The 22,868-nt window shown below is 42.1% G+C and overlaps 1 protein-coding gene across 4 annotated transcripts in view; it reads left to right on the top strand.

The window, feature by feature from the left end:
- The window catches only part of HID1 (HID1 domain containing), a 50,173-nt gene that overhangs the window by 21,888 nt on the left and 5,417 nt on the right, over positions 1–22,868 (top strand). For all 4 annotated transcript variants that reach the window (XR_014788275.1, XR_014788274.1, XM_084838024.1 and 1 more), the window contains exons 5-16: positions 2,228–2,334; positions 3,669–3,785; positions 5,718–5,940; positions 13,022–13,078; positions 13,169–13,309; positions 14,110–14,200; positions 15,679–15,830; positions 16,685–16,763; positions 18,101–18,265; positions 19,674–19,901; positions 20,511–20,644; positions 21,831–21,911. Coding sequence is in view for 2 of the 4 variants with exons in the window: in XM_084838024.1 (XP_084694150.1) it covers positions 2,228–2,334; positions 3,669–3,785; positions 5,718–5,940; positions 13,022–13,078; positions 13,169–13,309; positions 14,110–14,200; positions 15,679–15,830; positions 16,685–16,763; positions 18,101–18,265; positions 19,674–19,901; positions 20,511–20,644; positions 21,831–21,911 (1,575 nt within the window). In the remaining 2 variants the exon portion in view is untranslated. The remainder of the gene's footprint in view (positions 1–2,227; positions 2,335–3,668; positions 3,786–5,717; positions 5,941–13,021; positions 13,079–13,168; positions 13,310–14,109; positions 14,201–15,678; positions 15,831–16,684; positions 16,764–18,100; positions 18,266–19,673; positions 19,902–20,510; positions 20,645–21,830; positions 21,912–22,868) is intronic.

Here is a 22,868-nt window from a genome sequence, read left to right as displayed (position 1 = left end):
TATAATTTTAGTTCTTTTGAGTTTACTGTAATACAGGGCGTATGGAATTTTTTTAAGCTATTACTCATGGGCACATTATATTGTCATGCTAAGGTACGAGTGCAAACAAGTTCTTAATGATGCTTCTGACAGTCCCCAAGTTGCTCTTTTTAATTTATGGCTATAGGGCTGATGTTTGAGAAAGATTTCAAAAACGTTGAGTGTATCCTTTTTCTTGTTTCATTCCAAACAACTTTGCAAATCTGATTTAATTATTTGCACAAGGAAGTAACAGAAATCAATGAACTCTTGGCTGGAGTAGTGTAGTGGCAAATTCAGAAGGACACGGTCCCTTCGTGACAGTCACAGCCATGCCCCCTCACAGCCACTCCCCCTTCTTAGATTATACAACCTTGTAAGATATGCAGCATTCAACTGGGATCCAAAAACACTGCAGCTGAGAGTAAGGCAGTGATATTTCAATTGGATGTCTGAGAAAAAATGCAGGGGTGTTAAAATCTTTTCCACCCACCCACTCACTCACTCACTCACTCAAGCACAAACATTTTAGGATTTCAAAATCTGATACTCTATGGAAGCTTCACCCTCTCAACTCAGCCCTCAAGGACAGATCCCTTCTCATTTAAACAGCCCCCTTGCACACTCCCTTAGCGCCCCAACATTATTTATTTTATTTATTTATTAAATTTATTAATTGACCATCTGGCCGGTCACCCAGCCACTCTGGGCGATGTACAACAACGAAACAGTTTATACAATAAAATTCAACATTAAAAACATCACATTTCTAAAATTACCCTAGCCCACCCCAAATGCCTGCCTGAACAACCATGTTTTTAATGCATGGCAGAAGCTCATTAAAGAGGGGGCATGGCGGAGTTCCCTAGGGAGGGAGTTCCACAGCGTGGGGCCACCACAGAGAAGGCCCTCTTCCTCGTCCTCGTCCTCACCAGCCTGCTGTTCTGGCTGATGGGACAGAGAGAAGGCCATCCGAGGCTGAGCAGCCTTGTCTGGTGTTGCTGGAGGCACTCCTTGAGATAGGCTGGGCCGGAACCATATAGGGTTTTAAAGATGAAAACGAACACCTTGAATTTGGCCCAGAAAACAACTGGTAGCCAGTGCAACTCCTTCAGCACTGGAGTGATGTGATCTCACCAGCGGCTTGCCTTTAATCAGGCGAGCCGCTGCGTTCTGTACCAGCTGCAGCTTCCAAACCGTCTTCAAGGGTAACCCCACGTAGAGTGCATTACAGTAGTCTAAACAAGAGGAGACCAGGGTATGTTCTACCGATGGGAGCAGATGGTCGGGAAGGTAGGGGTGCAGCCGTCGTATCAGATGGAGTTGGTACAGCACTGTCCGGCTCACAGCTGACACCTGAGCCTCCATGGACAGCTGGGAGTCTAAGATGACCCCCAGGCTGCAGACCTGGTCTTTCAAGGGTAACCGTACCCCATTCAACACCAGGTCAACATCCCCCCACCTCCTCTTGTCTCCCACCAAAAGTACCTCGGTCTTGTCAGGGTTCAGCTTCAGCTTGTTCCTCCCCATCCAGCCACTCACCATCTCCAGACATTTGGACAGGGATTCTATGGCCAACCTTGGTGAAGATTTGAACGAGAGGTACAGCTGCGTGTCATCCGCATACTGATGACACCACACCCCAAACCTCCTGATGACAGCCCCCAGCGGCTTCACATAGATGTTAAATAGCATAGGGGAGAGGATAGAACCCTGTGGCACCCCACAAGTGAGTGGCCATGGGTCCAAAACCTCTCCCAGTGCTACCCTCTGGTACCTGCCGGAGAGGAAGGACCAGAACCACTGCAATACGGTGTCTCCAATGGTCAACCCCTCCAGGCAGTCCAGGAGGATACCGTGGTCAACAGTATCAAAAGCCGCTGAGAGGTCGAGGAGAACAAGGAAGGAGCATTTGCCTACATAAATATGTACAGCATCAGTAGGTACTACAAAAACAAAATATAAGATGGCAACCACAAAGGATTTTTTAAGGCTGTGTATTGTGATGTGTGTGGCATGATATCCCTTCTGTGCTGCTTGAATATCTCAGATGTTCATTTATCTTTGTACAAGAGAACCTTAGCATAAATAGGCCTTTACTGGTAGGTTCAGCAGTGGTCTCTGTTGCTAAAATATCAAGTATGTCCCATGTTCTTGCCACTTCTGTTACCACGGGTATTGAACTTTCCTTCTCTACCTTCCTTTCCAGGACACGGCCGAGGACATTCATGCAATTGATAGCTGTGAATACATCTGGGAGGCTGGTGTTGGGTTTGCTCATTCCCCATCACCCAACTTCTTCCATGATTTAAACAGGTGAGATTATTAGAAAATTTTCAGAATGGGCTAGGATGAGAATGAGAAGGGTGGATGATACAGAAACGACAATTGGCACTATGCAGTATAGTGTGATTCCACTCCTACTAGGCTGTTCTGGGTATGGGGGAATCTAGATACTCAGATCCTTACTGTAATGAAGGCTAGGAATCATTAAGTTTCAAAACCCTTACCTTCAGAGAAGGGGAAGCCTATTCAAGTCTGCAGTCTGGATGATTCCTGATAGAATATGAAAACCAAGACATTAATTTATGAAACAGCATGAACTGACAATGCTAATACAAAGGCCATATCAATTGCTACATTGTCTTTTATCTCTTGCTATCACTGTTTAGCTTTCTGTAGCGAGATGGACTCTGTGATTGGGATGGGGCCAAGCAGGAGATACTGTCCTGCTGTTTTAATAAGGTGCCGTGTTAATAGGTGTTCATTGTGAGCAGATTTGGCTATGGTGACACATGTCTTAGTTACATCACATCTGGCTTATTGCAATGTGCTCTACCTAAGGATACCTTTGAAGAGTATTCAGAAAGTATAGCTGGTCCAGAATGTGACAGGCCAATTGCTAACAGGGGCTGTGTATAGGGAGCAAGTGAATCCCTTGTTGAAATGACTGCACCGGATTCCTACTTATTTCCGGGTACAATTCAAAGTGCTGGTGATGACCTTTAAAGCCCTAAATAGTTTAGAACCAAGATAACAGAAAGCCATCTTCTCCCATATGAGTCTGCCCACCTATTGCGATAATTATTCAGAGTCTTTCTTATATGTCCCAACAACCTTAGAGATACACTTAGATGGAACTAGGGAGAGGGTCTTTTCGGTGGCTGAGCCTAGGCTCTGGAACTCCCTTTTCAGGGAGTCCCATCTCGCTTCCTCCTTGTTGACCTTCTGGAAGTTGACAAACACCTTCCTTTTGGGAAGGCATTTGGTATGTGATTTTAACTTGATGTTTTCAGTCTGTCTCTGTTTTAGAAATATGTGACATATTTTGATTCCTGTTGCATTGTTTTGTGCTGCTGTTTTTGTGTTTTAATGTGTGGTATTTATTGAAAATAGGTTTCAATAGTTAAATTTTTGATTTGTTGTTGTTAGCCTTGAACTGCTAGGAGAAAACGTATGGTATAAATGTTTTTAAAAAAAGAATAAATAGGATAATATATTTCTGGCTACTGGCTACTGATGGCTAAGGGGGAATCACTCCTATAAAAGCATTTCTTTGATCAGAGGAAATATTGCTGATGAGAGTAGTAAGTTCTAATGCAACCTCAATACAATGCAGAATATAATCATATTGCTGTTGTGTTTTTCAGGACAGAGCTATTGAAACTCCTGTTGACATGTTTCTCAGAGGTTATGTACCTGCCCCCCTCCTCAGATAGCAGCAACACTAATCCCTGGGTCCAGTTCTTTTGTTCCACTGAGAACAGGTGAGAGGTTAGCTGATTGCATGTGATGGACACTTTGGAACAATTTTAGTTTAATCCAAACATTTTTCTTCTTTGATTAAAAGGGTTACAGAGATATGGCATGTCTGTCTGCCTGCCTGCCTGTCTCTCTCTATATTATAATCTCCATGTTCTTCCTTTTTGTGGCTGTTTCAAAACCTGCTGTTAACTTGTTTCTCATTGCTTCACTACGTTTGCCTTAAGTATTGCAGCACTTGCCTAACTTGATCTACAACTCACACATTTTACCCAAAATGGTAGGTATGTTTTACCCTTCATACTGGAAGCTGAGGTTGATTGTACTTCCATTTCTGAAGTACAAGGAAGTGGTCTGCATATTTATTTATTTATTTATTTCCCAATTGTGGCCTTGAATGTTTATTAAAGCGGGCATTTTGATAGTTCTGACTAGTGTACATTATTGTTTATCTGGTTTATAATCCTTCATTCCTGGTGAATGCTTCCCTCTTGTGTCAATCCCTTGGAGTCTCCCACCTCTCAAAACTACTCAAGCAGTTTTATTTTATTTATTTATTTATTGCATTTATACCCTGCCTTTTTTCCTCTTGCAAGGAACCCAAGGCGGCTTACATTATCCTCCTCCTTTCCATTTTATCCTCACAACAGTGCCACTCAAGTTTTAGAAGAGTCTACTGATTTTGTTTTCCAAAGGGCCTTTTCAGTGGTGGTGCCCCAACTCTAGAATGCCCTTTCCAGAGAAGCTTGCCTGGTGCCTATGTTATGGTCTTTTTAGTGCCAGATGAAGACTTTTTCATTTTCCCAGATGTGTTAATGTTTTGACGTTGCTGGTTTTATTTATTTAGTTTGCACAATGGCTGGTTTTATTATGTTTTAATGGTTTTTAACTTTTATTGTTAACCCTCAGAGGACATTGTTAATTGGGTGGCATACAAATGATGTAAATAAATAAAATAGATAAATAAGTAAATAGACACATTTTTGGTGTGATAAGATTAATTACTGATAGCATTTTATGGGCGCATTTACACCATGTTCAGCTCAAGTGTACTTATGAATGCTTTGCCTTTTATTACCTGAACTTAAAGAAGTGCCTTCTCAGATTATTCAAAAACAACATTATTCTTAGCACGATGATTGTGCTAGCCCCAGTCTAATGCCAGTAGTGCCTTTCCCCATGTAATGGAAGGGCGTGGTGCCACTTCTTAAGAAAAGATGTAATACCTACTCTGCAGGTGTTGGAGGGGGAGAGTGCAGAGCCTTCAAATAATTATTAAAAATAGTAAAAAGCAGCTCTTTGTTGTCCATGGAAGAGGAAGGCTTCCAGATGTTCACTCCCCCTCCCCCTTAAAAAAAGAATTAAAGAGCAATATGAGTGAGCAGTTGTTTCCATGGTGTGTGGCCCTTGTCTCTGAAGCAGTAAAATAAATAATTGCATAGTACGGATAGATATTGTTTCATTGGTTATTTATTGAACATGGTTTGGGGCAAATATTTTTGGAAAGGGATCTGATACATTTTAGAATTGATTTGTGTTGCGTATTGCTAGTGCGCTTGCATGGCCATGTTCTACAGTGGAATACAATGTTCTTGCAACAGTAGCACCTAAGGAAGGATTTTGAGGAAAGGTAAGGGTAATGATGTTTGAAGTCTAGTTTATGCTGCCATACATATGGAATATTACTTCATTTATCGTAATGGCAAGAAAGAATAGCCCCAAATAATCAGATGATTCCTGAAAAGAACTGTCTGTCTGCTTTCCACTAACTCGTGTTGTCTCTGAGGCATATATGCATTTCCACTCTTTCACATAGTAGAGAATCAATGCTAATGGAATGCACATCTTGTTGAAAGTCTGGTTTTCTTTGGAAAGCTTTTAGCATTACATAGTTCTTTTCTAGTGCATCTTTTTGAGCATGTTGGATCATCTTTCAGGCATGCACTACCACTGTTCACTTCCCTCTTGAATATCGTCTGTGCTTATGATCCAGTGGGCTATGGGATCCCTTATAACCACTTGCTGTTCTCGGATTATCGTGAACCCCTGGTGGAGCAGGCTGCTCAAGTCCTGATAGTCACACTGGACTATGACACTTCCACCAGCTCCAGTCCCACAGTAGATGGCACTACTACTGGAACAGTCATGGATGATGCGGATGTGAGTTCCTCCCAGATTCATTGCATTTCTAGTATTGTGGGGTGGGGGGAAGTAGTGTTAGTGTTTTCCTTTCTAGAAAAATGGTAGGTATATAATAATTAGATCTCCAGCCAGACCATAGTGTTCCTGTTTTATTTTCTATATGTGTGAATTATGACAACAGTCTCATACGCTGCTGAGACCCATACAGAATTGAGATCTGATGGTCTGGCTGAGGATTACGATGCTGCCATCAAAGCCTTCTTTCCACCAAGGTGGCTCAGGAGACCTGGTAGTGGGAGAGGCTTATTGGAGCCTGTGGACAGTCTGAAGGGCTTTCCAGTAGACACCCAACTGCAAACTCTTAGCATAAAGCTCTTCTGAAGATTGAAATCAAGGAGTTTAGGCAGTCTTGCTCCCAAATATGACTGGTATCTCTTGAACCCAAGGCAAAATAGGTTTAAGCTTAAACAATGGAATGTTGATGTAAAAAGAAAAAACAATAGCACAAAAATAAATAATAAAAACCTTTCTTCCTCAAGCCTTCAGATAGTTCCATGTAGGCCTTGGTGGCCTTGTGAAAAAAACAAGCCTGCCTCTCACACAAATCAGCAAGTAGTCACTGAGTCGCCCTCTGTACTGTGTGAGGCCCAGAGAAGTAACCTTTTAAAAAAATCTAAAAAATAAGATTCCCTTGCCCCTTTGTTTATTTGCATTCTCCCCTAAAGGTGAAACTACACATTATAAATAACTCCATGATTCTTCCCCCTCCTTCAGGGCTTTCCTTTTCAAGTAAAGCAGCTGCAGCTAGCTTCAGATTGAGCGAAGGGATGGGGTGGGGTGGTAGCAGGAGATGTTTAATCTTTTTCCTTACCAGCTACTGTTGGCTCAAAATCACACCTCACCCCAAGTTGCTTTTCTTTCCAAGAAATATAAGATATAGATCCCTACTCATCTATCTGTCTGCTCAGTTCTCAAACCATGAAGCCTGAAGCCACTTGATAAAACAAAGCCTTGAGGAAAAGAATCACAGAACTACATGTAATGTGCAGTTCCACCTTAAGATGCCTGAAGTTAGATTATAGTATGAATTAAGTTGGGAAATGGCTGAACATATATTAATTATAAAATGCAAGCTCCTGTCAGACAGGAAACTTAGATAAAATGTGTAGGTATGTATGTATTTGATTTGTACCCTGCCTTTCTAACAAGAAAAATGACATTCAAGGCAGCTTACAATCATAAATAAAAATTGATTAAAACAATAATAAAACAAACACATTAAAAGACAATTAAAAACACAACAATGACAAACTAAAAACAGCATCCAACCCAACAGAGGTCTGTTTGAACAAAAAGGTATTGCCTCCTGATGGAAGGATAGCAGAGAGGGAGAAAACCTAGCCTCCTTCAGTAGGGAGTTCCACAGCCTAGGGTGGCCACTGAGAAGGCCTGCTTTCGTGTTGCTACCAAATGCGTCTCTGAAGGCAGCAGTCTTGATCAAATGGTCTCTCCCAAAGATGCAGGAAGGCTCATATGGGAGAAGGTAGTATTTTAGGTAGCCTGGTCCCAAGCCATATAGGGCTTTATAAGTCATAACCAGCACTTTGAATTCTGTTTGGAAACAGACAGGTAGCCAATGAAGCTGTTGTATCAAAGGAATCACATGCTCCCTGTGGCTCTCTTCACACCTGGCATTTTATTCCACTACAAACTGTTCCTTTTGATTCCTGATCCTTTCTGGGATTTAGACTGGCCCTGTATATAGGAATCTCTCATAGTGCTTCCCTCTGCCTTATTCCTTTTCATGGCTGGGCAGAGCTGCATGGAAAAATCAGGACAGAAGGTAGCTGCTGGCCCCTCGCCTATCCCTCCCTCGATCATTGGTTCCTGTAAGATGATTAATGCTCTGCCCATCCCTCCTGCCTTCCTTCCTTCCTGCATCCCCTCCTTCCTTATCTGTCGTCAGAGGTGGCTGCTCTTCCCCCCTTATTCTGCTTTCCCATCAACTGGCTTGTTCACCCCCCCCCCCCCAATGCACTGTTGTTGCTTTCCCCCTCTTATTCTGGCTACCTAACAACCTGGTAAGGTGGGCAGATAGTGCCCACCTCCCGCCTTCCTGTTGTTGCTCTCCTCCCTTATTCTGTCTTCCCATCAACTGGCTTGTTCCCCCCATGCCCCATGCACTGTTGTTGCTTTCCCCCGATTATTCTGGCTACCCAACAGCCCTGTAAGGTGGGCTAGGAGAAGAGATAGTGGCTGGCTTTCTCCCCACCCCCGGTGCTGCTGTTGCTTTCCCTCCTTATTCTGGCCTCCCAACAACCCTGCAAGGTGGGCTAGGAGAAGAGATAGTGGCTGGTTAGGTGGGAGGGAGCACTATGGAAAACCACCTCAGCATCACTGCCTTATCTCAGGCAACTCCACACACACACACACACACACGCGCGCGCGCACACACACACACGAAACCATTAAAATGACCATTGCAAGCTCTGCATGATGAATTTATTCAGGGGAGGAGAAAAGGCACTTTTAATACCCATTGAAATCCTAACTGTCAAGCCTTTCTTCTGCGTGGCTGAGACTTCCCCCATCCACCCTGGGAGGAAAAAAGCCCATCAATCTGGTGAGCAAAAGGGAGAAGAAGCAGTCAGTGATGTCAATGGGAGGGGGAGGTTCCAAGTACATGCATTGAAGGGGATGGGAGACCTTAAGACTGCTACTCTAAGTAGTCTTACAATGCACTCCTATGCATGCCTACTCAGAAGCAAGCCACACAGATTTCAGTGGCACTCTCAGGAAAGGAAAGCCTTACAGCCAATGAGTTTACTCAGAAGTAAGCATTGCTGTGTTCGGGGGGATTTCGGAGAAGCATCTGGGATGGTTAACCACTTTACAGTTCAAGCGCCCGCCCTGTAGTGGAATGGGAGAGAGGCAGAAACCCCCACCCTCCCACCGATTTTATTGTCATGACAATGTTATTCAACACCGCCCAGCAACACCCCCTAGCACACGCCCACACAAAGCAGGACAAAGCACTAAAGGGGAAATACACAGTGGGGGAAATGGCGATTTCAGTCGCAAGCACAGAAAATGTTGGGTTTTCCCCCTTCTCAGATAACATGGAAAGAAGGAGGGGAAGTTGTGAGATAGCAGCAGGAGAGCAGCATCAGCATCTAAAGCTCCCACGAAAACCAGTGATTACAGAAGAACAATCCTGTTAAAAAACCAAGGTGTGAAGAGAGCCTGTAACTAGCTCTGGTCAACAGAGCTAGTTACATTACAGGCTGCAGCATTCTGGACCAGCTGAAGTTTTTGAAGGCAGCCCCACATTGAGCGGATTATAGTAGTCCAAACAGGATGTAACTAAGGCATGCATAAAAGTGGCCGGATCAGACATCTTTAGGAACGGGAGCAATTGGTGCACTAGCCTCAGCTGTGCAAATGCATTCCTGACCACTGCCGAAACCTGGGCATCCTGGTTCAGGGCTGAATCCAGGAGTACACACAAACTGCGAGCTTGAGTCTTCATGGCGAGTGTAATCCCATCCAGCACAGGTTGAATCCCTATTCTCAGATCTGCCTTTTGTCTAACCAGGAACACCTCTGTCTCGACTGGATTAAGCTTCAATTTGTTTGCCCACATGTCCATTACTGACATCAGACACCAATTTAGAACTAGAACAGCTTCATTGGATTGGCTGGAAAGGAGCGGGTGTTGTCAGCATACGGGTTGCACTGAATCCCAAAACTCTAGACAATCCTACCCAGTAGTTTCATGTATATCTTCAACAGCATGGGGGATAAGATGGAACCCTGAGGGACACCGCAGGTCAACAGCCATGGCATCAAACAGGAGTCCCCGAAGAAGGACCAGAGCCACAGTATAACAAAGCAGAGCACTGTATAAGTCCCATTAACAATGGGAGCTGGTGCCCAATATGTGCAGGTGTCTTAGGGCCATGCTACATGTTGCATGCAAATGTGAGTAACAAAACTTGGACAACCCCTTCTAAAGGAAAGCAGATTTGGGAGGGACAAATTGGAGTAGAAAGGTAATTTGGGAAGGAGGCACTGAGGCGTTTTCCAGTGCACCCCAGATTCCAAGTATCTTTGTTTACAACATTAGGATAATATTAAATAGCATCTTTGAGCCAACAGGAAAACAAGATTTTTCCATTTTGAAGCCTGCAAAATACATACAGATCATAAATCCACCACCACAGTGTAAAATGCTGCTAGTGGGAAGACTAATGTTTCTTAAGTAGTAATCTTCTCTTCCATTTATCCACCATTGGTGTATCTGAGGGCTTCACATGGGGCTTTTATCCTGTGATTGAGATTGGTTACTCATGGAAGTTTGTGGGTCCTTTACATTATATAGTCAACCTCCAGGGCGTCTCCCATGCTAAATGACCTTTATCCCATTTGTTAAAAAATTGGTGAGAATGAGCTTTCAAATTACAACACGTTTGAGTCACGCAATAAGAGGTGCTACACCACAGTGCCATCTAGTGGCTGCATAATGAAACATAGAACACACACATGAGGGGGAAAGGGGTGGGGAAGGGAAGTGCGTGTAAAGGGAGCTCATCATGACCCTGCATTTAAAACAGAAGCAGAAAGCCCTGGTAAAGTTGTGGGATTTTAGTCTGGTGTAGAAATGCCCTGAGATATGGTCACCAGCATCCTAAGAGCTTAGGGGTGCACACATACCTTCTTAATACTGTACTATCTAGTTCTGAATCCTTATCCCATATTAATACGCATGCTAGCTAGTTCACTTCAGGGGTTTTCACTCACTGCAGTTCTAGCAGAATTGATTATTTTGGTTTTCCTCTGCCTTTCTTACCTGCCCGCATGCTGGGAAAGTATCTCATACTCCTGGAAGAGCAGAAAACTTACAGAAAAAGGGTACTTCCAGATTAAGCTTTATCATGCAATTGCCCTCCCCCATTCACTGAATTTAGATTGAGAACCACAAGACTCTGGTGTAGTTCATTGTGTTCTATGGAGCAGACTACATATTATACAAAGAAGTTTACACAAAAGCCCCAATGCTGTTTGTCTTGAAATAAAAATAGGTTTGGAGGTGGGGAAAGGAGGCTTAACCTCCTTTTCCCCAACAGTCATTTTTTTCCACACCAAATCAACCCTCCCAAAATGTTTCTCCCATGTGGGATCCCAGTGTGTGTGTGTGTGTGTGTGTGTGCACGCACATGCACATGCCTGGGTAAACTGCTTATGGAACCCATCAAGGGAGAGTGGGAAGTAGTTGTGGCATGATTTTGACTGAAAAAATGGCATGCAGCAAAAGGGTAAGTAACTTCCGTCCCTGCAGAAGCTGCTTTTCTTAAGCAGCACTGGAGTTTCAGTGCATGCATGTGTGTAGTTAAACTACTGTGTAGTTTACCCCTGAGTTTGAGGGCGCTTCCAGACAGAGGGCTCCCAGTGCTTACTATCAAAGGGCATTGTGCTGCTATTCTGAGGTTTATTTCCTTAACAGTTTTTTTTCTAGTAAGGTAAAAGATGAAAGAAGAGGTGAGAAAACACGGGAGGGCTACAAGTGGAAGACAATGTTGTCTGAACGCCACATAAAATTCCATGAATGAGTCAGGATGGTGGTGGGATAGAAGCTTTGTCTGGAAGCACCCTCAGTGTTTATGAATTCATTGCAGAAATCTTCAGTTTCTTCTTGCAGTTTTTGAAGTGGTCAGGTATTAGCTGAGTTAATCCATTCTATAGGAACAATTTCTGCTGGTGAGAGCATGCAAGCTTTCTAACTCTGCAGAGCTTCCTCCTCTTGCTTTGTCTAAGCAGAAATCTTAGTGTGGAGATTGAAAGTCTGTATGGTTTTAGTTAGAAAGTTACTACTTCATATTGTTGTATGCAAGTCAGTTTTTAGAGTTAACAGCATTCCCTACATAATAAGAAGTGGTCTAAAGTAACCTAGTGTATTGATGCTAAGCATTCATCTGGAAACATTTGGTCAGCAATAGTGATGTAGGTTGCATCCTCAGAATGGAAGGAGTCTGCCCTTGTTCACCCAGCTTGCCGCTGACTTCTAGAGAAAGTGAAGTGCTTTCATAACTCAGAAATCTATTTCTGCTCTGTGCTGCATTATTTATCCCTAGCTGGCTGGATTTGGCAAGCAAGCTTACTGTCCTTAGAATTCTTATATTATTCCAAATTCTGTAGTTACAGTATATTTTATAAATTTAGAGAAAAAGGCAAATAGGCCTAATTACATTTGCCTGCATTCCTCCTTCACCCTTTCTGTTGTTTCCTGCACTGTCTATTTTTGTAAGCTCCTTGAGGGCAGGGACCTGTCTATTTCAGCTATTTAACTTTGTAAGGTGCCATATACACTGATGGCATGAAATAAATAATGGGCACCATTCTGGCTATAGAATTGTCAGAGATTATGGCTGGAAGTTGACCAAAATAGAAGTTTAAAGTCCCTGATATATGCCAAAGAGGCTTCAGTTTTTAATCACGAGGCTGACAGGAGAAAGGAATGGAATTCTATTCTCCTCTGGAATATATGAGTGCTCATATATTTATTTATTTATTGCCTCTATAACCCGCCTTTTTTCCTCTTGCAAGGAACCCAAGGTGGCTTACAGTATCCTCCTCCTCTCTATTTTATCCTCACAGCAACAACCCTGTGAGGTAGGTTGGGCTGAGAGTCTGTGACTGGCCCAAAGTCACCCAGTGAGCTTCCATGGCCAAGTGGGGACTAGAACCTGGATCTCCTGGCTCCCAGTCCAACACTCTTGCCACTACACCACACTGGCTCCTACACATGAAATTAATCTTTCCTGCCACCATCCCAGAATTAAAATATACATATAGTGCATTGGAATGTCATCTTGTGTATGTGGCTTCTGGACTGTGAATTATTGAAGATGCTTTTTCTTGATTTCCTGAGATTGAAAGTGGCCATTAGTTCCTTGACAATCAGAATGTTCTGACAAATTTGGTGAAAATGTCACCTGTCAGATAATTCAAAGAGCTTCATATATGCAACATATGCCTGTATGGTATGTTTAGTTACGAAGTAAATGTTAAGAAGCACTTACTCAACTTCCTTTTGATGTAGCCTCCAGGACCAGACAACCTGTTTGTCAATTACCTGTCTAGGATACACAGAGAAGAGGTAATGTGCCATATTCTCCTTTTGACTGCTTATTGTGCAAAATTTCGGTCCTCATACTGTGTGTTCCATTTACATTCTCTGCATTGGCAGGATTTCCAGTTCATTCTGAAAGGAGTGGCTCGTCTCCTCTCCAACCCATTGGTCCAAACCTACTTGCCAAACTCTACCAAAAAGATCCAGTTCCATCAGGAGCTCCTGGTTCTCTTCTGGAAACTCTGTGATTTCAACAAGGTGGGTATTTGCTTGGTACTATTAAAGAATTAAAGTGGGGTGGGGGATGGGGAAGAACAATCAGCCCCTGCTGAAAGAGGACGAGGGATAGGGATGGGAGAATCCTAGTGACTGTGGGCCTGTCCAGATGGCAGTTTTGCCTATGGCTGGTTTAATATTGTAGCACTAAACTGAAAGGTAGGAGGAGTTACTGAAAGAAAGACGTATCAATTAGTACAGGGATTTCATGCACTGGTGATTGTTTGGGGCATTGCCATCTTTGCTGACGCTGCTAGTGTCTTGATATGCCATTGAACTTGTCTGGATCTCAACCCAGTTTCCGTGTGGGTTCCAGGTGTCAGTCATGCTGAATCTGCACATCAGAAAAGCCTCCATCTAAAAGCAATCTATTAAAAAAAAAGGTCTACAATTATGGTTCCATCTGATCACTGATTTCCTCATATCAGATCAGAATTACTTGCTGAACATGCTTTGTTCAAGAAAATAAGCATGGGACTAACAGTGCAATCCTATCCATGTCTACTCAGAAATAAGCCCATTGAGTTCAATCGGTCTTGCTCACTGTTAAGTGTGTATAGGATTACAACCTTCATCTTCTGTTTGTCCCCACAAGCTCCTTACAAAGCACAGTTATAAAACATGAAGCCACTGAAAAACTAGGAGACAAATTTGCATGCTTTCCCCTCTCTATTGACACAGCTTCATGGGAGCATCAGCTTCATTTTGTCAGGCCACTTACCCTGACACTCTAGAGAAGATAAACTGTATGAAGGAGTTCAATACTTCTCTCTCCATTTCAGAAATTTCTCTTCTTTGTGCTGAAGAGTAGTGATGTCCTAGACATCCTGGTGCCAATTCTCTACTTCCTTAATGATGCCAGAGCAGATCAATGTAAGTTCTCAAAACGTGGACTGAAAAGGTTTACTTCTACACTTAGGCAATCATTCCAGTTGGCTGTCTCCTCATACTGGGAATAACTCCACAGTTGTAGCTGTAGCTAGGCCGAAGTCACTGGAAGTAATTGTGCTTAGAGAAAGATTGAGAATCCAGAAATTTCCAGTCTGCATTCACATAACTGTATTTGCTATCTCAAACAGCCTCCTCTTGCCAATAGGTAAAATTTGTGTGATTGCAAATGCTGTATCCCAATACTGCTCAGTTGGTGACTGGGATCTGGGAACTCCGAAGGTGTGGCTGGAAAATAAAAGGTGAATGTGTTACATGAGGATATATCAGAAAGGTTGGTTTGGTGGGTGTGTTTAGTTCACAAACTCCAGATGCCAAGCTAATGTAATCAAATAAAATCCATGAATTATTTCACTGACTTTTTATGGGATCACCCATAATTATTTCAGAGAATGTAGATGACAGAAGCACGAGAGCTGAGCTAGAGCCAAACTAGATGAGATATGGGCGAGCACATGTATTTATTTGTACGTCTGCTGTGTCCTTGAGTAAAATGAGGGCTCGGGATGCCTATCTTTTTTTCTTTTCTTTTTCCCCTTAACATGAAAATGACTGCACAAGTGAAGAGTGCTAAGCCGCCTCTCACCTTGCCTTGCTACACTTCATTGTTTCAAGCATATTTTCAGCTCAGCTCACTTCTAGTAGTAGAGCTGGGCAGTGGAAGAAGTACTTCAGTCAATGGAGCATAATGAGGTGAGGCAGGAGAGGGCTTAGCTCCTCTCAGGCATGTTTCTTTTCAAGCCTGTTCACCCCTTGCTTTATATGTGAACAGGGAAGACATGTAAATACATTTTTTCCATACAGGCACTCTGGATGCAGAACTCCCTCCCCACTCGTAGACATGGCGGCAAATCTTACAAGTTTTCGGCACCAGCTAAAACCTATTTGTTTACCCAAGTGCTGATTGAATCTTTCTCTCTTTTCTTTTGCTGTATTGTGTTATTTATCTGTTACTGTTCTCCCCTTATGATTATAGTTTTCTCAGTGCCGTATTATTGTACTGTGTTTTGTTATCTGTACCCCACTTTGGGATTATTTTATAATGAAAAGTGGATAAGAAATTTCTTAAATAACTAAATATGACTGGCTGTCCCATCACATCTGGTTTGGCCCTCAATCTCCCCTTTCAGTACCATTCTTGTACATTATGGTTCTACTTATGCTGAGAATCAACCAACACACACTGCCCCTTGACATAAAACTGCTTGGATATCAGGCAGCAGCACAGGTCAGTTTGGTCCTTATTTTCTTCTTTAGGGCTGCTACACTGAACAGTAATAGTGTTCATATCCAGAAATTCTTTTATGCTCTGTTTTCACTTTTGATCTTACTTTATTTTTGAATTTCAGGTTGTTTCTTTTGGTCAGCTATGTGACTGAATTTCAGCACTGTTCTTTCTACAGCTCGAGTTGGGCTTATGCATATTGGTGTCTTCATCCTATTGCTGCTGAGTGGGGAGAGAAATTTTGGGGTTCGCCTGAACAAGCCATATTCTGTACGAGTGCCAATGGATATCCCTGTATTTACAGGGACGCACGCAGATCTTCTCATCATTGTGAGTGTGGCAGTTGCTGACAGTGCCTGTGCTTTCTTAATCAGGAGGAGTGCATCTGGGGAGAGGTGGGCAGTTAATATACAGAGTGGCCCAAAAGTAGGTATACAGTATAGTTTATTTGCATTTTATTATCATTCACAATATCAGTAAAAAAAATAACTAAACAACTAAACAACTGTGTACCTACTTAAGGGCCTCACTCTCTACACTTAACTGATTTAACTGTCACTCCCTGTCACTCCCTCTTCCCAACTGTCATTCTGACTCCACCCACACATCTTCTACTCACACATTCTCTCCCCCTCCCATCAACATTCTAAACAACTGTATACCTACTTTTGGGCCACCTGGTATACTGTGCTTCATGACAGACTTGAATAATGTCAGGTATTACACTTGCCCTTGCATGACGATGATCACCACCACAGAATTTTTATTTATTTATTACACAGATTTGTATACCACTTTCCAACAGAATGATCAAAGTGGTTAAAATGATAATGATAATTAAAAAAACAATAAAATCCAATAAAATAATCATTATTGAAAGCAAAACTATATTTATAACTGGCTGGGTCACACTTCAGGGAAGGCTTGCTTAAAGAGGTAGGTCTTAAGCAGGTGCCTGAAAGTCAAACCTGTAGATGCCTAATGTTAATAGGGAATGCATTCCAGAGGGTGGATGCTGCAACACTAAATGCCCTATTACAAGTTCACCTGCGGTGAACCTTAGAAACATGTGGCACCGTCAGAAGTGCTCCTTCTGATGGTTGCAAAGACCTATGGTGATCTGGTTGTAACATGTTAACTCTTATCTCTTTTGTTCACTTTGTCACTTTCATTCCATGCTCCAGGTCTTTCACAAGATCATCACCAGTGGGCACCAGCGGCTGCAGCCCCTTTTTGATTGCCTCCTTACCATTGTTGTGAATGGTAAGCTGCCTGAACTATGGCAACACCCTGTCCTAACTATTGAGATTTGTATTTAAACCACCCTTTAAAAAATGTTGGTAGCAAATAGTGCAGCAGCATTTTCCTGACCTGAGGTAAGTACAGAGCATACATGCAGATGTTATCATGTCTGGAAATCTTCACTGTAGTTCGTTAGGTATTCTTTTGGAGGTGACCACTATGACTGGAATTTTTGGTGGAAACATTAGAAGATGTCCCTTCCATTGTGCACTTTTCTCAGTTTCATTCGAGATGCGCTATGTTTCCTCAACAAGTTTCAAAATAGGTTTATGTGGGCTGTCCGGCGCTGCAGTACTGCCTGCTCTGCAGTAGGTGGCATTAGCTGTCTTCACCAGTGTGATTCAACTGTTTGCTTAAGAGGGTTTGAATCAAGGTTTTGTTAACTATGAGGAACTAATCCACAGAATCTTTTGTGTTGCTGTTTCTTCTTATTGAGTGACATTGTCAAATGTATTATTATTAATATTATTATTAGTAATAATTCAAATGTATTATTAACATTTGAATCTTGCACCATTCTCAGTGCAGCACTTACATATAAGTTAAAAATGATGTAACAGTTTACTTACAGTAAATGAGTATCGTAAGGGCTAAAGAAGAGTTGTCTTAACAGATATCTTTTATTTTGAAACAACTCTCCTTATAAAACATGTGTTCTCTATTTCAGAATATAACAGCTCTTGAATGCAGTGTAATCGGACACTACAATTCTGACATTTCCCCTTCTTACAGAACTTGTACCTGCCACCCCTAAACTAGGTCTTAAGATAAGAGGCAGAACTTAAAAGGGTTCCTTGCTGCGTTTGTTCAGACATTCCTAAACATTAAGTGTAAACCTGTTTATCCCGATTTATCCCAAACTTTGCTTGGTTTGGAAAGTTTCTAGTGAAAGAACCCTGCTCATTAATACTAAATTCAACTTTTTGGCTCTTATTTGCTCTATCCCTGTAAAATACCATAGTTAGTATTTTTTTCATAATGGGCTGAGACCAGTGAATGAGTACCGTCTCAAACTCACCTATTCTGTGAAGCCTTTGGCTTAGTTTCCCCCGCTGCTCACATTCATCTCTTGCTATCCTTGCCTCTCGCTGCCTCTGTTGCCTTCCCCACTGTCAACGTTTAGATTGTAACCTCCTTGGGTTGTGATGATGAAAGGCAGCTACCTCTCTTTTTTTACTTGTGCAACTCAGTCAAGTGCCATGTACACAAACACTGGTGTATAAGTAATTATAATGGAAATTTCAGGTCTCCCTAATTGCCTTTTCCCATTCCTACATTTAATTGTTCCCCTTCTCCAGTATCTCCATATTTGAAGTCTCTTTCCATGGTAGCTGCTAACAAGCTGCTGCACCTGTTGGAAGCCTTTTCAACTACCTGGTTCCTCTTCTCCACTGTTCAGAACCACCATCTTGTCTTCTTTTTGCTGGAGGTTTTCAACAATATCATCCAATATCAGTTTGATGGTGAGTGGCTAAACAATAAGCCAGGCCTATATGACTTTCTGATAACATATACCAATAATAAACGTGTCAAGAAATGTATTAGTCTAGGTATATAAGTTTATAATTTTCCATTACCCATAATAGATTTTCTATCCCTGACAGTAAACTCTTGATTTTCACTGGCATTTGAGCTGGATATCTGATGCTTCATTTTGAGAACTACTTGGATTTACTCTATGAATTAGTCGTATCCCTTTTCCTTTCATATTTTTAGCAGAAGAGAAGACTTTAAAAGCAACCACCACCAAAGCAATAGTTTTTTGATAGTTTCAACTTCTAACAGAAGGACTGCTGTTGTCTTTAACATTTTTTGCTAAGTTTTGCTCACTTTTGGCACTTTTAATATACATTGACCTGGTTCGCATGATCTCCATAGCCCACCATGTTTTATTTAAGCTACGATGAGCCACGGCACCCATGGGCACCATGTTGCCCATTCAAGCCCCAGCTGTGGCTTGTCGTGTCATCTGAACGTGGGTGGCAGGGGCTGTTTGAGGATTAAACAATCCTCAAATAACCCATAGTCTGTTGTAGGGTTATTTGTGGGTTGTTTAACCCTCAAATGTCCCCTGTCACCCAGGTTCAGATGACACAACAAGCCATGGCAACCTCCTGCTGGTGGTTGAATATTCAAAATGGCTGCCCATGTACCACAGTGGGCTGCGGTGATCGTGTGAACTGGCCCACTATGTACTGCAAGTCGTCTACTTTTTCCCTTGTTCTTTCAAAACTTTTTGATACAAGTTACTGTAGCTTTTACTTTATGAATTGAGAACTAAGGGTACGTGGCAGGGACTGGGCCAAATTCTCAGTGAATTAATAGCTAAATCTGTCAAATTCTGCATGGTGGACAATAGTCCTCCACTTTCTTTTATTCTATTTTTTTAAAGTAATCAATGTATTGGCAGTATCAAGCAGGGGACCCTGTAGAAATTTCTGCTGCAATAATGCCCAAGCAGCCATAGTTCTATTGCAGCTGACACTACCAGTTAATTCTTCATTAGCCTGAGAACTTTGTGATGACCTAGCTAGTGTACAGTGAGTCGTTTGTAGGAAGTAACAATTCAAGTACTGTTTTGTGGGGCAGAGTTTGTTTCTACAATTAAGAAAAGGGAAAGCAGGGAAAGATGTTAAGTTCCTGCCTGAGCATGTAAATGTAAGTACAGCTTTATGCTGTTTTGCTGCTGGACTGTAAGTAGCACAGGTACTTGGAGTTTCTTATTGCCTCATGACATCCCCTTGCTTATTTACAGGACTTGTTCACTTTATTTTTCTCCCAAGGGAAAGACAGCAGATTTTATCTCTCTCTCTCTCTCTCTCTCTCTCTCTCTCTCTTTCTTTCTTTCCTCCTTCTGCTGTAATTTCACAGGCAACTCCAACTTGGTGTATGCCATCATTCGCAAGCGAAATGTGTTCCATCAGCTGGCCAATCTGCCTACTGACTTGCAGTCTATCCAGAAAGCTTTGCAGCGCAAAAAGAAAGCTCCTGAACCTATATCTCGCACCAACTCTCAGGAGGGAGTGTCCATGGAAGGGTCGCGGCCAGCTGCACCTGCTGAGCCTGGAACACTGAAGGCTAGCTTAGTAGCAACTCCAGGTCAGTCCAGTCTGTTTGTCATGTGGAAGCTTAAATAAGGGGTAAATAAATTCAGTTCAAAGTGATTAATTGGTTCAGTCTTTGATATCTGTCCAGGATGGACAAAGAGAAGGATCTGGGTTCTTTCAAGAAAAAAATCTTAATTTCATGGTATGAAATAGCAAGTAATCATTGTTTGCATGAGTCTCTTATTTTATATGTAATTTAATTTTTCTGATTACATTGTGGACATGTGTGCAGTATTTTTCATACTGAAGAATTTGAAATATTTTAAAAATTATGCTTGAACAAAGTTGACCGCAAAGAACCGTTGTAGCTTGAAGGGACTGATCTGCATTCACTTGAACTGGGTTGTTTTGTCAGTTATCCCCAAATAATCAAATCTATAGGTGAACATTTCTTGGTTTCCTAGAGCCTAAGCTTAATTTTCAATTCCCAGGAAATTCAATTTCTCTAGACAGAAGTGCATTATGCCCTAGAAAGAATGGAGGGATATAATGTATAGAAAGAGAAGCACTGGGTATTTTATCTTTTGGTCTAAGTCATGTTGCTGATCCCCCCTTTAGGCCTTGCTCAGTTTCCTCCTAATGCTGTCTCTCGAAAATGCAGGGATTGACAAACTCACAGAGAAATCCCAGGTGTCAGAGGATGGGACAATGCGCTCCCTAGAGCCAGAGTCCTCACAGTCTCCAGCAGAAGGCAGTCCCCCTGCCATTGTCAGTGGTACAGAATCTTGGAGTGGGGTAAGGCTGCATTCTGTTCTTGTGGCTAGGTTTTGCATGTTGAAAATGCTGGTGTTGAATGATTCAGAACAGTATCTAGTGCTATACTTGGTGCTTCATACTCAGGCAGCCCAAGGACCCCATTGCCCTTGGTCTTAAATCCACTAAACTCATACCAAAGACACATGCAGAAAGCGAAGCAATCCAAAACGAGTTTGGAGGCATATTTTACTTTGGAGTCTAGTACGTGCTGTGGTTTTCTCATCTGCAGAAAAGTCATGGAGTTTCAAACCCAGCTGATTTCTCCTTATCGGTGGGAACAATCTAGCAAGAATGTATGTGTGACTCATTGCTATGTAGCTTGAATAGAATTATATTGAAATAATCTCTTAATGTGTCAACTGGTAGGTTCTCATGCTCTGCGGATGGGAGAGGGCACAATGGGGCCTAAAGCAGATATTTTTATGGATTTATTTTTAGAAATTTTATTGTGGGGGTGATACTGGTGTCTGAGCCTACAAACCATAAAGTTGCTGTAATTGTAAATAATGCATGATTGCATTATCTCTTTATAGCAACAATAAATCCCAGAGGTTTATTTATCTCACTTTGCTAAGTGAGAGAACATCAAGTGTCTTGTTTGCTTCCTAGCTAAACAACATTAAAAATTCTGTAGGTTTAGAGATTTCAGAGTTTCTGAAGATGAATATCATCGGTGAGGAGTTTTGGCACCTACCCAGCTTGAAGCACCCGGATGTGGATGCTAAACTATAGCTTTGTCCTATGGGAGGTGTTGTTACGGAGGTTTAATGTAGAGCAAAGCATCGCATGTTCAATATGGAGGACCACACAATACATTTAATGGACTGAAAGTCTCCTAGTAATGTATTTAGTTCTATGTAATCAATAAACAAATCTATGATAGATTTTAAGACACAACTGCTGGATCTCCACACCTTAATCTGGAAGTGTTAATCCCAAATATGAAAAACATTCAAGAACCCTCCAGAATGAATAAAAAATAGGATATTGGGGGAAAACACAATTGTAATTTGGGACTTCATGTATTTGTTTCCTCATTTCTGATTCCCAATCCTGTACTTGTCTTTCATTTCACGTAATCCTCAACTAAATAGTATTTGAATTAGTCAGGTAGCAGTGAAGTGCAGAGGAGTGGGTAAGTAACACGCTTGTGGCTTCTCCCTAGGAATCCTCACAGCCCAAGCGGGATCGACGGCGTCTGTCCAGTGCATCCTCACCTGAGCATTGGAATCCAACTCCTGAATGGGTGAGAGAAGCTGGGAACTGTTAACAATTAATAATTTTGATAGTAATTGCTTTTTATCACATGTGCAAAGTTCATTACAATTCTCACTTCATTAGGTAATGAAGCACGTAGGTGGGAATAGAAACCATAGTGATCTACCATGAGGGCTGAAAAGTGCAGCACCTGCTTACAGTTGCCAGGCCCCTGCAGCAGCAGCATGCATCTTTTCCCACTCTGTCATGCAAGCTGAGCTGTAAAAGGGATCAGGGTGTGCATCTGCTCTGAGGCACATAGCACTTTGCTTTATCTCTGCCCGTTGCTTTAATTCTAATTGACCAAAAACAGCCCCAGTTCAGTTTCTGCTGAATTAATACGGAGTGCAAGGAAGAGGAATCTGGGAGCCTAGACTCTTGTAAGTCCATGTTATTCTGTGTGCCTGAATGGCAGGATTGCTATCTGTGAATTCTAAAGGATTAGAGGATTTCTCCCTGTTGTCACTTGTAGCTCTTCTTTCCCTTCAGGGGAGCGGTAAGAGGTTGCCCTGCTTCTCCAAAAAGGCCCCCACACCAATAGTCTTTCTGAAACCTAGCTTGCATGCTTATGTTTGAAGACTTCATTCTTGTATACAAAACAGAATGCAATCATTAATTTCACAGAAACCCTATGTGTGTTAACGAGCCCTGAGCCCTGTCACATTGAAAACATTTTACTGGAACTTCTCATGCAACTGGAAATTCATTTTCAAGCTCATTTTGACTCCAAAGAGTTTGACTGTAGATGTATGCCCTTATCTTCTTACTGAGATGCTAGATGTCTTCTAGCAAATCTATCCTGCTGCTGGGATTCGTAGTAATGTTGTAATTGCCCTCGCTTCATATGCAAGGCTACCTAAATTGGGATACTTGATATATGCTGAATGAATTTATTCATGAATAGATTCTCCCTGTCAGATCCTGTTATGTGGTCTTTCAAAAGTAC

The sequence above is a fragment of the Heloderma suspectum genome, chromosome 2 (genome assembly GCF_057233095.1).
Source record: "Heloderma suspectum isolate Gila_16-S chromosome 2, 16-S_ref, whole genome shotgun sequence".
Taxonomy (NCBI): Eukaryota; Metazoa; Chordata; class Lepidosauria; order Squamata; family Helodermatidae; genus Heloderma; species Heloderma suspectum.
This window is presented reverse-complemented; position numbering and strand designations above follow the sequence as displayed.